Below are 17,547 nucleotides of genomic sequence, written 5' to 3'. Positions count from 1 at the left end.
TATCTATCCTGTATATACATACATACAAAATTTCTCCTTCGTTCCCTTCTCTTTTCCCACATCCCAGAAGCCCTTTACTCTTCAGTGGTTTCCTAGGAGCATAAATATTCAGATAACGTGTGCTCAATAATAAGAACGGATGAAATCAAAAGAAGTGCTAACCTTGATTTGTCTGCTTTTTTAAACCCGATGAAGTTCAATGATTTTGGGATTTTAATACTACTACAGCTAATTCATGTAAGTGGATGGCTCTGAGCATATTTTACAGAGATTCAAGGCAAACTTTGAAGAGAAATCGGATTCTCCAGCCAGTTATTCTGAGAAAAAGGAAAAATAATAATGGTAAAGTCCATTTTTCCAGAGTAGAGTTGGGGCAGGAAATGGAATTCCTTTCCCCTTTTTAGCTGTTCCTTTTATTAAAAAAAAAAGTTTTATCATCTGACCCCTTTCCTGAATAATTTGCTCCTTTCCTACCCTTCTCAAATGTCCAGCTACCATGCAGGCAGCTGGCAGAAAAGAAAAAAATCCGGTGGTTGAAATGTTTTTGTGCTCATTTTTTTTTGTTTTGTTTTGTTTTTTTGTTTTTTTGAGACAGGGTTGCGCTGTGCAGTTCAGGTTGGCCTTGGACTCACTATGGAGCCCAGACTGGCCTCAAACTCGCAGTGATCCTCCTGCCTCAGCCTCCTGAGTGCTGGAATTATAGGTGTGCAGCTCATACATTCTTTCCAGTGGGCTGGTTCTTCCCAGAATGTGCAGTAGAAAGTCCTATACATTGTATAGTATATAGTTCCCTGAAAGTAGGTTTTAAAATAATTATAAGTTATACCTTACTTTTACTGGCTTAGACTCACAAAATTAGACATGGTTACATTACTTTTTTTAAAATTAATTTTGCCAAGTGTGTACATTCAATGATATTCTAATCTGTGATAACCAATCATACATGTATGTGTATGTACACACATGTATACATGTGTATCCCTCGATGTTCTCCAATGACAAAGGGCTAGGCAAGACTAAACTCTATAGTAAATATGTTAATTTATGATATTCACCTGCTTTGGCAATCTAATCTAAGAAGGCAGAACAAATGTTATTGCCATCAAGATCTCTTTCAGAGCTGACCCAGCATCCCACAGCAGCGATCTGTCAGATTAGCATAAATTCCTCCACCTGGGAACATCATCCCTCCTGCTATTTACAATGTCTTGGTCATGGGGAGAAACTTAATGCCATCCAGAGATGACTGAAATGACCGCTTCCCTCACAGGAAGAGGTTCCCCCTCAGCAGAGGTTCTCTGAATGAGCCTCCACTCTGGTCATGATAGTGTAATCATCACCTTGATGCACTAATGCTTAGCACCCCAGTAAGTCACTGTATGTCGGTCAGCTGCCAGGTAAGTGTGCCGGGGTCATGGAATAGGGAAAACTGCAGTTGGCTGGCGGACAGGCTCAGAGATGCTCTTCTTGACTTCCCTGGCTGACACTACATATGTGTGAGAGAGCAAGCTGGTTGGGGAAAAATAACCTCACAGATCACTGCACAAGCTCTGTCACTCGACCTAAGTCTGCTTGGGGACAAAATTATAGGACAGTTCCAGCCACTTACTGGCATAACAACATGTGGCGTTGAGGACACCAGTAGTTCCTTTACATGTGACATATCCCACGTCATGAAGTTTTCCCAAAGTGTGTCTTACCTGATCTGGCAACAGAGCCTTGCAGTGCTGCAGCTGTAGTCTCCTTTGGGACTAAATTCTGTGCAGGGGCTAAGGCAAGAAAAAAAAAATTACAGGCCTTTTATTTTCTTTTCTAAATAAAATAGAAAGCCTTAACTAAATCAAGGACTAAGGAATTGTTGAAACACATACTCCTCCAGGGCAATACTTCAAGCTGACATTAAAATTACAAGTACATTTAAAAATTTACTTAATAAATCCAATGCTGTAACAGTGGCAGAGACTACCACTTAGGGCTACTTGTTTCTTCTCTGTATGTCCATAGAGATCATGGATGGAGACGGTCATGGGAATGACAGCACTAACATATGTTTCTTTCTGAGGGTCAATTTCTGACCACTATGCTTTTTTTTTTTGGTTTTTCTCCGGTACCAGGAACTGAACTCACGACCTTGCGCTTGCCAGGCAGGCGCTTTTTGCCGCTGACCTAAATCCCCAGCCCCCTGACCACTACTCTTAAAAACTCCAACAATATGATTTAGGAAGCAATCCAAGCCACCTACAGAGATGACTCTAGCATTCTAAATATTGTTTTACTTCTCCTAAGACTATATTCCTTGAGAACTGAGACAATCATACTTTTATACAGCACTTAGTAAGATGATGGGAAGAAAACAGATGTTCAATTCATACTTAATGAATAAATCAATCTGATGTCATTTACTTGCCTAACAAATAGTTACAAAGAACTTTAAAGGGGCAAGGTACTGTGCCAGCCACCCTTAGAGAACAAATTATACCCTTCTTCAGGAACTCAATCTAGTATTCAAAGATAAATTCAGGTGGTGAACTGGAATGTCTGTGATGTCATATGAAGGAGATATATAAAATGCCATGGGAGTCCAAAGCAAAGATCAATGCTAATTTGAGAAACCTGAAGGTACATTGAAGGAAGAAACATAAGAATTAGTCTACAAAGGACAGAAAGAACTTAGCCTTGTGGAGTAGAATACAAACATGTATGTACTCTAGAACACAATCTTCCTGGATCATACAGTAAAGATGAAAGGCACAGATATGCCACAGTCACTCAAGGGTACATCTTCCGATCTTGACATGTTAGTGTACTAAATTTTTTTACATTTTTCTTCCTGCTTAAGGAAACTGTCAATAATGCATTTGTTTTTAAGACTTTATTTTGGAAGCTTATCTGATAAAGCTTAAAACTATACCTTAACTTCTACTTTTAACTTCAGTATTGGTTTCTCATTTTCAAGGTAAAAGCACAGAAGTCCCTTGAAAAAGAATAGAAACAATCACTATAAGCAAAGTGGGTGGCCTTAACTAAAATCGAGAACTTTTTCCAACTTCTGATACCTCTTCCCAAAATTTCCATGTTTTTCTAGTATTATACATGATCCAAATACAAGTATTTTCTAATCACTTTATCATTACTCTGTTGGTACCAGAGGGAAAAACTCCCTAAATGGAAGTAGAAATGGAAAATATTTAATAGCAGAGAATATATTTAAGTTACACCAGTTTTTTTTTTTTTTTGGTCCTTTTGAGACAGGGTCTCACTGTGCAGTTCAGGCTGGCCTTGAGCTCACTTTGTAGGCAGGCTGGTCTCGAACTCAATGATCCCCCTCCCTCAGCCTCCCAAGTGCTGGGATTATAGGTGTGTGCCACCATGCTTGGCACCAGGTTTGTTTTTAGTTCTTAGGGTTACCTATACCAACAGAACTTAAACCAGGAACACAAAGCCCTATCCCAGGAAGTTTGTCTCCTGTAAGGGCAGAAAACTACTTACAAGCCTTTATTCCTCCTTGTATCTCTAACACTGAAGTAAAGAGGCAGAGAGGAAAAGGGGAATTAATCTCTCCAGAGCTCTGCAGGAAGCAGTACATTGGCCACTGGGGGTTAAGCCCTCGCATCAAATCTTTGTATAAATTCTAGGCAGTGGGATTGTAATTTCCATTTCACAGGTGAAGTACAAGAAATTTACCCAACTATACTGGTGACCAATGGAGGTAAAATCTGAACTCTACTCAAACCCAGAAACTTGTTTTTTCTGCTCCTTCTGGGTGCTTACACTGTGTTAGGCACTCAAAGCATTTTAGCTGTATAAATAAGATAGGTATTATAGTTGGCCTAGGATACTGCAGAGGTCTCCCAGCTCTGGGAAGTGTGACAAACTTGTCTCCAGTGAAAGGGAGCTTTTGGACCACTGAAGCTTCACAGGAAGGGCAGAAGAGGACGGATGGGAAGACATTTATGCTTCCATTATTAGCCCAGGCTTAACAATACATAGAAAGTATTCTGAGCTAGACATCCATGAATGGAATGGACCAATTTACAATATAAATTGGACCAATTTATTATAAAAAAGGAAATTAGTAATAACTTTTTTAAAGCATTTATATTTTACTATATTCTAGACCCTGCACTAAGCATGTCATATGCATTGAAATCTTACAGCTGCTATTGTCCATATATTACAGAGGAAGAAACAGAGGTTTGGAATAATCAAGTAACTTGTCCTCGCCCATCCAGCTGGTGAATGCTGGTGTTGTGATGCCGGATTCTTTACCACTTTGACTCTTGAATGTTTGTTATCATGAAACTTGGTTTTCTGGAAAGCTCTACTTTTTTTTTTTTTGTCTTTTTGAGACAGGATTTTGCTACTCAGTTCAATTCACTGGCCTTGAACTCACTATGTAGCCGAGGCTGGCCCTGAACTTGCAGCAATCCTCCTGCTTCAGCCTCCTGAGTTCTGGGACTACAGGTGTGCACCACCACGCCCAGCCTGGAAAGCTCTTCTGTGGAGTAAAAAGACAGGAGGGAAAAAAAGGCTCCTGAGGTACAGTACAATGAGAATAGGGCTATGTGAACCTGCCCTGAAACAGTTCAGAGCAAGACTTCATCACAGTAAACAGAACTTCCAAAAAAAGCTGTTTATACTTAAGAAATGGTGTTCAGCAAGAGACTCACAGTACAGACTGAACAAATACCAAACTTCCCTGACTTCAATCTTTTCACCTATAGGATGGGGTAACACTACTTGACATGGCTGGTACAAAGCTGATGTGAGATAATGTATGAAAACATGTAAACTGAGAAACTTTACATATAAAGATGGAAAGTGCTATTATCTCTGAGAGAGAAATATTATTACAGTTGAAAACCATGTTAGTGAATGTAACCCTCTTGTGAATAGGTCATCAAAACTCTGATATGAGATGATGCCAAGCCCAAGTACGTACCTATGCTGGGTAGAAGCTCTGGATGGGATCCCACCTTCTCCACTAGGCCACCGGCAAGTGGCTCGGATGCTATGCCACCATGATTGGTTTTTGTGGTCGGCGCCGTGGAGATGAGCTCAGAAGGTACCAGAGTAGTTACTATTGAGCGAATACTGGTGGGAAGAGGACCACCAGGTAAACTGGGTCCTGCTGAGGTGGGGCCTGGGCCCACAGGGCTAGAAGTCATTTTCAGCAGGGTAGGTGCTGGGGGTGTTGGGGTTTTACTGTCCAGTTCTGTGGACAATTGCTCTGTTCCCATGAGCCCAGCAGCTGTGGTTTCTAGCCCTTGGCCTTCAGTCTCTCCATCTGCACCATACTGCTCTTCCCCTTTCTCAAGAGAGCCTGTAACTTTCTTACATGCCTTGGTGAGTAAAATCTGGCCAATCTTGTCCACTTTTCCTTTGCCCTTACTGGATGATACTGGACTGCGCCGATTGACAGAGGAGCCCGGACTATTGGTCAAAAGGGGAGAAACCATTGTGGTTGACTGTGAAGAGGGCAGAGTGCTCTGATCTGCTGAGATGTTTACCTGAGGACTAGCCTCATCTGGATTCAATTCTTTCACCTGCTGGACAGGGGGATGAGGAGGGACTACTGGAGAAGATGTACAAGGAGGGGAAGGAAGCTGAACAGGAGTGGCTCGTGAGTTAAGGACTAAGGGTCGACCTGGCTGAATGTTTGCAGCAGGACTACTGGAGGCGGCATTGGGTGGTACTGGAGCTGAAGAAAATTTTATGTTCTGAGGTATGTGCAAAGGGCCAACAACTGCGACAGAGGGAGGCATCAGGCCAGAGTTGGTTGTCAGAGGAGCTGCAGGAATTGTGCTTGACTGTGATCCTTTCATTACCTGAATTATTGAGGATGAATTGATGAAGACAGGTGTAATGAACTGAGGCCGAGCGTTAGATTGAGCCGCTGACTGTCCCTCAGAAACCATAACCTTGTTACCCACATTGGGCATTGTGACAACTGTCGACATCAGTGCAGACTGCAAGTGAGTTGGCAGGGCTGCTGATGTGTTAGCTGAAGTGGTTATGGGATTAGAAGTAACAAATACAGTTATTTGATTTGGGGGCAAGGGAGTGGAAATGGATGAAGAGCTAACAGGTCTTGATATTACTGGAGGGATGGTTGGTGCAACATTAGAACTGACCTCACTCAATTCTGGATGCACAAGAGTTGAACTTGGCTCATTACTGTGAGGTAAATTTAGAGAATTAGAGGGTTCTTTAGAAGATGATGGATCTTGCAGAGTAGGAATGACAGATGCTTTCTTGAGGTCCTCCCCCGAAACTATCGGAGGTGTTACTTCTAGGTCTGTAAGCCCAGGAGGTTTAATGGTCACATTAGGAGCTCCAGAGTTGTCAAGAAGTTGACTTAATGATGTTGGTGCTTCCCTCATGGCAGGAGAAACCAAACTTTTGCTTTCTTCGACACTGGGAAGTTTGTTAGGATCTGAAGGTTGCCCATCCTTTTTGGATTGATCTTCAGAGACAACCATTTTAACTTCTTGGGCAGCGATTGCTTTTAGCTCAACATTTACCTGCTCTTTCCTACCCTGGGAATTATGGCAATCACTGTCCTGAGGCACACTCAAGCTCTCCTTGTTATCCTCGAGAACAGCCTCCACTGCAGCCACAGGCACAGTGGGATTCTGAAGATTCAGCCCACTGCTGATAGGATTAGCCAGAGGAGTGGGACTGACCAATACATTTCTTGGCAACTCGACATTCTGCAACAGGGCTGCATTTGTTTGAGAGGTCAGAGTAAGTTTAGGGGCTTTTGAATTTTGCCTCCCAGGACTTGGGGTAGTCTTCCTACTAGATCCAGGACTAGATCTGCGGCTGTTGCTTGGACTTGCCCTTTTTGTTGCTCCAGAATTAGACTGCTTCCCAGAATTCACCACCACAGAATCTAATTTGTGAGTTTGTGGGGCAGCAAAATTGGAAGGATTATTCATGCTAAGATTTGAAGGTGCTTGCCCAATGGCCTTTAGAGTTGTTGGATTTAAGCCCTGTTGATCAAAGCCCCTGTTTAAATTTGGCCTAGGAGGTAAAGGAATATTAATCTGTGGAGGGAAGAGTCCTGCTATGGAGGCATTGAGTCTTTCTGGTGACAGACTGATTTCTGAAGGTTCTGTGCTGGGAGGGCGGTTGTTGGGTGTCTGAGGATAATACGGCCTGGGGCTGGCTCTGTTTGGTGTCTTGGGCCTAGATGTCTGGGTTGGAGCAGCTACATTTGGAAAATGGTGGCCGTGGGAGCTAGGCAGGGAATTTACAGGAGGTTGCTGGGGAGTTGCACCTTGAGTTGCTGAAAGAGGGGATGGTCCAGGTTTGGGTCCTGCCATCATTAACTGATTCTGGGAAACTACTAAATGTGAAGGCATATTATTTGGGCCTCCGGAGACAGATGGTACTTCACAGCCACTGGCTTCAGGAAGTGATGACATTTCTCCTAGTGGCGAGCTAGAAGGATTCTGTGGGTTCTCCTGATATACCATCTTTCTTGAATTACTTCCCAAAGGAGTAGTCACAGGGATTGGCATTCTTTGTTTATCAGGTGATGGTGGTATAGAGGCAGGTCCTTGCAAACTGACCATGACAGGTACATTGCCACTCTGCTGCATGGGCATTCTCTGCGAGTCTGGGTTCAGAGGGCCCCTCGGGGTGTGGACATTTTGGGAGACTGGAAGCCTAACAGATTTGGGATCTTGTTGCATCATGAGCATCATCATCATTTGTTGTTGTTGTTGTTGTTGTTGTTGTTGCTGCTGCTGTTGCTGCTGCTGCTGCTGCTGCTGAGACTGGGGCTGACTGGGAGGTGGCGGTGGCTGCTGCTGCTGCTGAGGAAGTTGTGGCTGTGGCTGCTGCTGTGGTGGCTGTGGTGGGGGTGCCACATGTTGCATGAGTTGAGGAGGCATCTGCTGCAGTGGCCTCTGTTCTACTGGTTGAGGATAACCTAAAACAAGCCCCCAAAATTAGGGAAGTTAGATTTTCAGCAAAAAAACTGCTACCTTTAGAGTATAGGCAAGCAATACTCATCCAGGTGGTAGACTCCACAAATAGCTCAGGCACGCCCACTCCAGAGGTAGGAGGCAGCCCCTCCATTCTTTGACATGAGCAAAGGCATACAATGCTTATGGAAGCAAAAAGCAAAGCATTAAGAATCTAGGGCTCCTCGGTATGCAGGGTCTGAATGAGGCATTACTGTACTAAAACTCTGAAAGGTACTCTGTGCTATGCACAGCAAGTGGCTGAATCTATACCAGCTAAAGAAAAAACTCCATCAACAGCAAGTGGCTGACCACCCAACATTTGGGTCTCATGTAGATATAACTGGTATTTCATTCCACATGTGACTGAAGTAAAGCATTTAGGATTCACTTTTTCTGTGAGCAGAGTAGTAGCATGTTTACATCTTGGTTTTGCTGAAAACACCAGCACTGAAGATAGTTTCTTTATTCTTTCAACAGAAGTAAAAGATAAAATTTTAGGGTTTGGGTCCTTAAGAAAAAAGAATTTAAAATTACTCCAATCCATTGGCTCCAAACACTATGTTGCTCAATCCTTTGGGGGAAACTGACTAAATTAAACTGTCCTTGGCCACATTGGTTTAATAAGCACAGGAGTAATGAACTGGCATATACACTGAAAATAGAGTAAGAATACTGAAGTTTTTATATATACTAATTTTAGTTTATTTTCCTACATTTGAAACTCTATTTGCAGAAATATATTCTATGAATCCACAACTGGAGAACAAGCCAGAAACATAGCTCCCAGGAATAAAAAATAATTTTGGGAAAAGAACTCCGAGGGACAGTGCCACCCTGATTTGTAGAAGGCAACAGCATCTCAAATAATTCTCTTTTATGAAGATTTTTCCTTGGCATTTTAGAATATAAACTTTATATAATCAGCAGAAAGAACAGAGATAATCAAATCAAACCAAGAATAAAGGTGGCTCAGTGGGAAAAAGTGGTCATATAACTGGGATACAATGCCACGAATTAGATTATTCCACTGTTTCATGAAAAATACTTTCACAAGATTTTAAGAAGGCAAAGGGATATGAATAGTTGGTTGGCAGTTGGAAGAAATGCTGGCTCAAGATTTTCATAGAGCAGCTACCAAATGCTATGGGTCAAACTCTGTGCTCAATAGCTAATTAATGTCTTCTTGCCAAATATTTCCATGGCACCAATGAATACAATGTGCAGAATCCAGTTTTGAAGATTTTTCTTAAAAATCCATTTTTGTTTCAGGTCCATGTACTTCTTGAGATTTATAAAACCAACAACACATGGCATTTCCACAGGTTAAGACAGTGGTTTTTTATTTTTCACATTTAGAAAATTGTAATTTCTAGAAAAGTCTTTTCATGTATGCCTTTCATCTTTAAAATCGGCTTACCCAACAGCACAATAAATACCAAATAGGGCAGCATAGACAATACAGTAGCTTCTTGAAAATAACAGCTGGAGTCATGGCTGCTGTAAAGGGTCGAGAGCTAGAGGCAGCAGTCCAAATGGCACTAATGATAAGGAGACAGATTTAGGTTGATGTGATATTAGAGTGGTGAGGAGGGAAAACCAGGATACACACAATCAAAACCAAATTTATCAGTCAAGGAATGCAAGCTCATATACATTCAGGGGTCAGACAGGTGGTAAAGAAGCTAGTGGAAGATAATAGGAATCCTGTGGACACTGCCAAACTGAAGAACAGATGCCCTTTGTAAAGGCATTTTTGTTTTGTCTATTTGAGACAGGGTCTTACTGTGTAGTCCAGGCTGGCCTCGAACTAGTGACAATTCTCCTGCCTCACTCTTCTAAGTGCTGGGATTACAGGTGAGCACCACCATGCTCAGATTGAAAAGGCATTTTTAAATTCAGGTTTTTAAGATACCACATGAAGATTCAAACCCACTATGGGCCAAATTCAGCCTGAAGGCCCCTAGTTTTCAGAAAGGAGGCATTAAAGTGTGGAGGACCTCTGAGATCCATACAAGAAGAGTTCAGATAGGTCTGGAGGAAGAGGGTACCCTCCTGCCCACAATGCCTTCAGCATCTGGACAAACTCACCAAAAATGGGCAACTTCCCAGACTCAATTGTGCTACTGCAACTCCCTTAATAGAGTACGTGTGGTGTGCCGAAGCAGTTTTTCATAAGTAACACAAAGTACTGACATCATGATGGGTCTATTTTTTTTTTTTTTAATTCATATACTTTTTTTTTTTTAGACAGGGTCTCACTATGTATCTCATACTGGCCTTGAACTAACTGTGTAGCCAAGGCTGGCCTCAAACTCACAGCAATCTTCCTGCCTCAGTCTCCTGAGTTCTGGGATTACAGGTGTGTATTACCACATCTGGCCTTGGATTCACTTTTAAAATATATAAATTAAAAAATAAAGTTTATTTCTAAAATAATATTACTTCTGTTTATATGCCAAAAAGGAGGCAGAATTATTAATGAGGGACAGACAAAATATAATTCTTTGTTTTTGGTGTTTTGGAGCGTTAGGGATTGAACCGAGGGCCTTTGCACTGAGCTACAACCCCAGCCTCCCCGTCTTTTTTTGAGACAGGGTCTCGCTATGTAGTTCAGGCTGGCTTTGAACTCACTATGTAGGTCAGGCTGGCCTCAAACTCGCAGCAATCCTCCTGTCTTAGCATTCTGAGTGCTGGGATTATAGGTATGTGCTACCATGCCTGGCTAACTCTGGATACATAGAGGAAAGTATCCTACACAGTGAAGGGCCTGTGCATCACCAACATTACGGAGGGATAGTTACAAGTCACAAGGTGAAGAGTAACCAGGTATAGTATAGGGATATTGTGGCCTTGGTTCTATAATACTGTACCTGGGTTAGAATGAATTAATGAATTTTAGAAGCTTTTGCCTCTTCAACAGAATCCATCAACAGTTAAAGGATAATATCTGATAATCAGAGAAGGGGGCTTCCACATATTGGTATTATTCATTGTAAGTTATTAAACTGGTAGTAGGCACACATGTCTTTTATTATCCTTTTATGTATTTTTGTTTTAAAGATTCACAATAAAACTTCTATAAAAAAGATAACCTTGTCTTCAACCCTGGTTGCTCACTGACTTAAGAAAGCCCTAGGAAGAAAGGCTGCAGGAAAAGCAGATAAGGAGGATTAGAGTGGAAATATCTCTCCATTTAATCTTATTTCATTCTGATACCAACTAGAACCTTGACATTGACAAGAATAACAGGGCACTTCATATTTGTCTGGCTGCATAAGGACTTAAAATAATGACAATCTCAGTAGAATGTATATGTGTGTGCACATGTGTGCACCATCAAAAGTTATATTTCAAGTATTTATTTAACATCAAAACTTCCAAATATTAGACACATTAAACTGCTAAAGCAGGCTAGTTAGCAGCCAAAATATTATTGCTTCCTCGAGGAGAAAAAGTCTAGTAATGCCACATACATGATGACATGTATATAATCTTTAGCTAGTATTTTATTACCTGTTGGCCGGTTTGCAAATTCTGGCAGTTTAGGGCCTGTGTTGTCCAAGTTAACTCCTTGTTCACCAGGCAATGGTTGCTGATCAGCCTCCTCCAGACCACCGGAGCGAGTATCTGGGGTGCTAAAAAATAAGTAACACATTTGAGGGTAAACTGTATGGGAAATACACAAACCTAGATCATCTCCTTCCCTATTTCTGAAGAACCACACTGTTTTCATTATCATCCTTATCATTATTTACATCTCTCTTTAGTATGGATAAAATATTTAAAACTAGCATAAAAACCTGGCAATTTTATTAAATGTTAAATCCACTTAATCTAATAGCACTGCATTTATTCAATGGGCTTTCTACAAATACCTGAAGCTTTGTTTTTTTGTGGTACTGGAGATGAAACCCAGGGCACCACACATGCTAGGCAAGTGTTCTATCACAAAGTTATACCCTCAGCTCCTGATATAATGTTTTGCATGCAATCACCAATTCTTAGTTTTTAAGGCCAGATCATGGCTTGGGGCTATAATGCTATAAACTACTATTCCTGTGATACCACACTATCTTCAGTGTAAATATTAAATTCAAACAGACTGCTCCAATAATTTATAACATCTTGCAACAGGTTGTAAGTTACTTGACTGAAATGTTATTCAGTGAACAAAGAAAAGCGGACACCACTACAAAAAGTTAATAATTTTGCCGTAGAATGAATACTCGCAGACACTTCCATTGGCTTTGGGATGTTTTCATTTTTAGCTCAGAATTTCTAATGGGTAAGACAAGAGAAGAAACTTATTAACACCGACATTCCCAAGGAAACAGAGTGGTCACACTCCTCATTTGCTTTGTAATCTCACTCCTAATGGCATGTTTCTTTCCTACCTTTGCTTTCTCTCTGCCCTCAATGTATCATGGTTGTCCATTTTTGATATAATTTTATCTCATTATATTCTGGATAGTTTCATAAATTACCCTAAATTCTGTTTTTTTTGTTTTTGTTGGTACTGGGGTTGCACCATGCTAGGCAAGCACTCTACCATTCAGCTATATCCCAGGCTTTTTAAATTTTAATTTTCAGACAGGATCTCATTGTGTAGCCCAGGCTGGCTTTGAACTTGTGATCCTCCTGCCTGGGCCTCCCAAGCGATGGATTACAGCAGGCATGGAATACCATAAATCCATTTTAAGTGCATCAGAATATGGGAATTTAGAACCTGAATCAGGTCCTCAGCACACCCAGATTCCTATACTAATCTGTTCCTTAGGTCTGACTTACCTCTCACTTCAAATTATAGGCAAGGAAATCTGTGGTATCCTTTACTTTCAAAAAATTATATAGCTAAGATAATCTCAGATACCTGCTCCAATCCCCTTATGCTATAGATGAGAAAACAAAGGCCCAGAACCTATAAGGGATAGCCTCAAGGGTCTACTATAAGCTCATAGTATAGTTGAGAGCAAATCTTCTTATTAAACACAATATCTTTTTCACTTTTCTCAGAGTCTTCCTGCTGTATAAGGTCCTTTTCACAATGTGTAGAACTAATAAGTAAATCTCCCCTAGGGTTGATGAGGACAGCAAAAATACATACTAATAGCAACTGAATAACCTTGTAATTCTACTCCCACCCTACTAGAATAAAGTAATTATCCCATAAAAATGTCACTCCCATACATTAAGAGCAGTAAATATTTTTTAACCAAGAAAGAGCAACCAAAAAAATTAGACAATCAAAGGGCTTAGTAAGTTTGAATTCAAGAAAAAAAGCACAGGTTGTTAATACAGAATGACTGTCTTTTAATCTATTAAGATTCAAGAAACAGCAAGATAGTATAACAAACAATGTGGTAGGGAGGCTGGGATAAAAGTAGCCTGGTTTTAGTTTTAACTTTTTTTTGGTGTTGAGTTACAGCCCCTTTTTTATTTTGAATCAGGGCTTTACTAAACTGCTCAGGCTGGGGCTTGAACTTGTGATCCTCCTGCCCCTCCTGCCTCAGCTTCCCAGAGGGCTGTGATTATAGGAATGTGCCACCGTGCCTGGCTAGTTGAACATTTATATTTGTTTAAATAAAGTTTCCTATTTTTTTATAGTTGTAGTAATTTATCTCAATTAACCTGTTTTACATTCATTAATCATTATTCCTTAATAAAAGTCTCTGAATTCCAGTTTTATGATTAAGGCTGAAAATCCAGCACAATCAGTATTTCCTCTGGAAACATTAAAGTCAGAAACATGCCTTAATAGTTTAGCTTCAGGAAATTAAATATAAATGGTTAACTGCCCTTCCTGCTATGATCTTGCAAAAGAGCTTACCTGGAGAACTTTTACTAAAAGGGTAACTGACTGAAAGGTACAATCATCTTAGTATGGGTGTAAGGTTCTATAGATGATAAATAGCCTTTAAGGGAAAGGTACTCATGCAAAGAGACCATTTATTGAGAGATGGCAGGAAGTCTCAAGCAGTTTTCATTCTCAAAACACATTTGGCCTCCTTTGCTCCCCAGTCGCCATGATAAAACTAAAGCCAGTACTTTGTGCAATTGTAGTGTAGTAACACTGGTTACTATTTGGACTCTGCGTACCACAATCCCTCCCTGTGCCTCAACTGTAGAATTAGGACATATGAGCCAATTGTAACATATGCACATTGTTTGGCTCTTGAGTTAAATAAATAAACTGTAAAAAAAAGAATTGAGATAATCAGAGAAATGTGAGCACTGCTGGATATGTGAGACTATTAAAGTATTAGTTTTCTAGGTGTGTTAATGGTATTGTATGAGCATATAAAACAACTGTCTTTGTCTTTTAGAGATACACATTGAAACACAAAGTAAATTTGCCTTAAAATAATCAAGGCAATGGGAGAAATTATAGATGAAGGTATGATAAGCTATGAATTGTTAATTGTTTAAGCAGGAGGATCTCATTATACTGTTCAAATTTTACATATGGAAGGAAGACTTTCTAAGCCAGTTTTGTAAAATTGTCCATGAACAAAAATGTTTACATAGAAATAAATGAATAACATTTGAGGCAAAATGATCACAACCTACTTTAGATCTTGCTGACTATTTTTCTTTTTCCGAGGAGGTTTCTTCTTCTTCGGTTTATTTGCATTGGTATTGTTTTGCTTATTGTTTACCCCAAAATGGCCTGCAGAGATATCACTCTGTAGTAAGTTGACCAACAATGGGCTTGTCAGTGTTACATCCTTATTGACTGGGAAGCCTGGATTCTGACCACAGGACATCTGATTTCCATTGGGTGCTCCACTGAAAGGTGCATTGAAAGGCATTCCATGGCCTGAGAAGTGGTTTCCCGAGGCACTGTTTCCCTGCATGGCCTGCACATGAGGGGGGACCATGTTGGTTTGTTGCATGCTAACATCAGGCATCATCTGAGACAAGTTGACATCATTATTCGCTGTAGTAGCAGGATCACCATGCTGCTGGGCCATGTGGGGACTAGGCCCTGGTGGTCTCAGGACCTGCCCTTGAATCCCCATAACCTGAGATGGACTGTTGTTCACGGGCCCTTGCTGAGGCAGCATCTGTCCTGACATCTGTCCCGTAAACTGCACCATGTTTCCTTGCATGTTAGGAGTTGGTCCCCTCATTATCTGTGTTGGTCCCGGCATGACATTGGATTGGTTCTGGGTGTTAAACTGCTGCTTATTTCCCTGCATCTGATTGGTCATAATCTGCTCTATCATTGGGTTCTGTTGAAGCAAAACTTGCCCTTGAGGCCCCATCATCTGGTTATGTGGTGCCATTATTTGTTGGCCCTGCTGCGAAAGCAGCTGCTTAGGTGGGGTCATCCTTTGAGGTGAAGGCCCAAGATTTTGGTTCTGAGCATTCACCATCATTTGGCTCTGTGGCATAAGCTGGGCCCTTGAAAGGATCATAGGGTTTTGAGGGTTCAAAGTTCCTTGTTGCTGAACCATCTGGCCCTGGGAGGGCACGATCTGCTGGTGCATGCCCATCAGCTGAGATGGTGGGCCCTGCTGGGGCTGGCCTTGCATGTTGCCCAGGTTCACCTGAGGAACCCCAGAACTACCAGCTGGCTGGCTGTTCATGTTGCCATGAATTCCCATGAGGCCAGGCTGCATCATATTTGGTGGCCCGTGGGACACCTGCATCTGGTTTTGAGGAGGACCAGCTCCTTGACCACCTTTAAAAACAAAAAAAGGAAATTTTAAAAAAATCAGAGTTTCAGAAAGAAATACTGTTATCTTAATGGTATTAAGACACTCAAATTACCTTACTTAGAAAGATATGTATCACCCATATATCCACTGACCAACATAATGTGCTATACTTGACATATTTTCTGTGAGTCTTTCAATCTATGGATACAGAATAACTGTTTACATTTGCTATGATCACACAACAGAAAAGAAGAAACAGTTTCTTTACACCTTTGTGGTGACTTAAAGGTAACATTTTAAAAATTTCCTTTCTTGCAGGTTAAATAAAGACAACAATAGCATCTCACTGTTTTAACCTGACTTTAGTTACCTTATTTGTGAAGAAAATTCACAAAAAGCCCTGTAGGCTAAGTAAGTTTTGCTATAAATAAGCTAGGGAAACAAAGAATGTGTCTTGTCCTCTTAGGAAAACTTCAACAATACTGAAAAGACATTTAAAAATGTTTCTTGGAAAACTATCACTCTTAAAAGCTATGTATACAATACCTAGATGCCGGCACTTCAGAGAAAATCTAACACTTCTCAAGCACTGACCTCCTCTGTCTCAGTGCGGTAAAGATTATTTAATCCTGATCTGGAAGCTGATCCTTTAGTGGTAGTCAACTGACTAAATGATTTATCTGGAAGGTGCAGACAGAAGAATGCTAAAAGTTCAGTGACCCTATTCTGTGGCAGTCCCTACTGGACCACCTGGGACTTGTTCTATTCTTAAAAGGTGCTGCTTAGCCCACTGCAGTGTTTATTTATTGTTGGGTCTGTGAGATTTTTCTATAGCTACTTGTGTTATTCCCACACCACCCCCAGCCTTTTTGGTGCTGATGACTGACTGAATCCAGTGCCTTGCTCGTGTTTTCATGTACCCTGAGCTATATCCCAGTCTAACTGAGTAAGTGTATATTCAAAAGCTTATTTTATCCCTTTTATTTTTCACTTTTTTTTTTGGTCTTTTTGAGATGAGGTTTCACTATGCAGTTCAGGCTGGCATTGAACTCACTTTGTAGCCGTGGCTGGCCTCCAATTCATTGTGACCCTGCCTCACCTTCCCGAGTGCTGAGATTACAGGTATATGCCACCATGCCCAGCTTATTTTTCATTTTTAAATGAAGAGTAGGAAGTAAAAGCCATAGAGAAGCCATTCCATATTCCAGCCAGAGAGGCAGGGACAAACTGTCTCTTGTTCATACTAGCTAGACTTTTCCTAAACCCCAAGGAAGACTTTCTAAGCCAGTTTTATAAAATAATCTTGAACCCTATGACCATTGTTTGTGGCAAATAATGGTGTTTAATTATCTGACCTACAATTATTTATTGGGTACTTTAATAGGTACAGGGTACTTTTGGTGCTGAAGCAGTATCAATAAACAAGAGAGACCTGCCCCTTTGGAGTACAGTTGGCAAGAGACACAATACAAGAAGACAAGGATTTTTTTAGGAGGCAGTAAAAGTTCACAAGAGTAATAAAATAGGGTAACAGAATAGCAAATGACAGACAAGAATAAGAGCTACTGTACATAGGCTAAATGGAAAAACCCAAACAATAGGTACAGTTCAAAGCACACTTGCCTAGCATGCCCAAGGTCTTGGGTTCAATCACCAGTAGTGCAAAAACAAAACAAACTCAAAGACCAAGCCAAACAAAACAAAAAATAGGTTCATGTGGAAGATATCATATAAAAATGCAAATAGCTGTGGTATGATAGAGGAATTATGAATTTTAACACTGGTAAAACTTCTTATAAAAATTAGTTCACATAACTCAGGAATGTGGTTTTGTATTAGCAGATATGGCCAGTCAAGCAGTTTGCTCTACCTTTTTCAAGACTTAAATTTTTTCCCTCTACAAGTCAGGA

At 40.7% G+C, this 17,547-nt stretch overlaps 1 protein-coding gene across 6 annotated transcripts in view; it reads right to left on the bottom strand.

The window, feature by feature from the left end:
* Positions 1–17,547, bottom strand: part of Ncoa6 (nuclear receptor coactivator 6) — a 74,982-nt gene that overhangs the window by 15,376 nt on the left and 42,059 nt on the right. For 4 of the 6 annotated variants that reach the window (XM_005384819.1, XM_005384820.1, XM_013514087.1 and 1 more), the window contains 4 exons: positions 14,544–15,660; positions 11,490–11,611; positions 4,943–7,939; positions 1,701–1,769 (listed from right to left, as the gene is read on the bottom strand). In XM_005384819.1, the coding sequence (XP_005384876.1) occupies positions 1,701–1,769; positions 4,943–7,939; positions 11,490–11,611; positions 14,544–15,660 (4,305 nt within the window). Of the gene's footprint in view, positions 1–1,700; positions 1,770–2,911; positions 2,975–4,942; positions 7,940–11,489; positions 11,612–14,543; positions 15,661–17,547 lie in introns of those variants that run through there. The other 2 variants (XM_013514088.1, XM_005384823.1) reach the window with 2 other exon arrangements.

Source organism: Chinchilla lanigera, unplaced genomic scaffold, assembly GCF_000276665.1.
Source record: "Chinchilla lanigera isolate Chin_1 unplaced genomic scaffold, ChiLan1.0 scaffold00021, whole genome shotgun sequence".
NCBI classification, from domain to species: Eukaryota; Metazoa; Chordata; class Mammalia; order Rodentia; family Chinchillidae; genus Chinchilla; species Chinchilla lanigera.
Note: the sequence above shows the minus strand (reverse complement) of the source record. Positions and strands in the feature narration are given on the sequence as shown.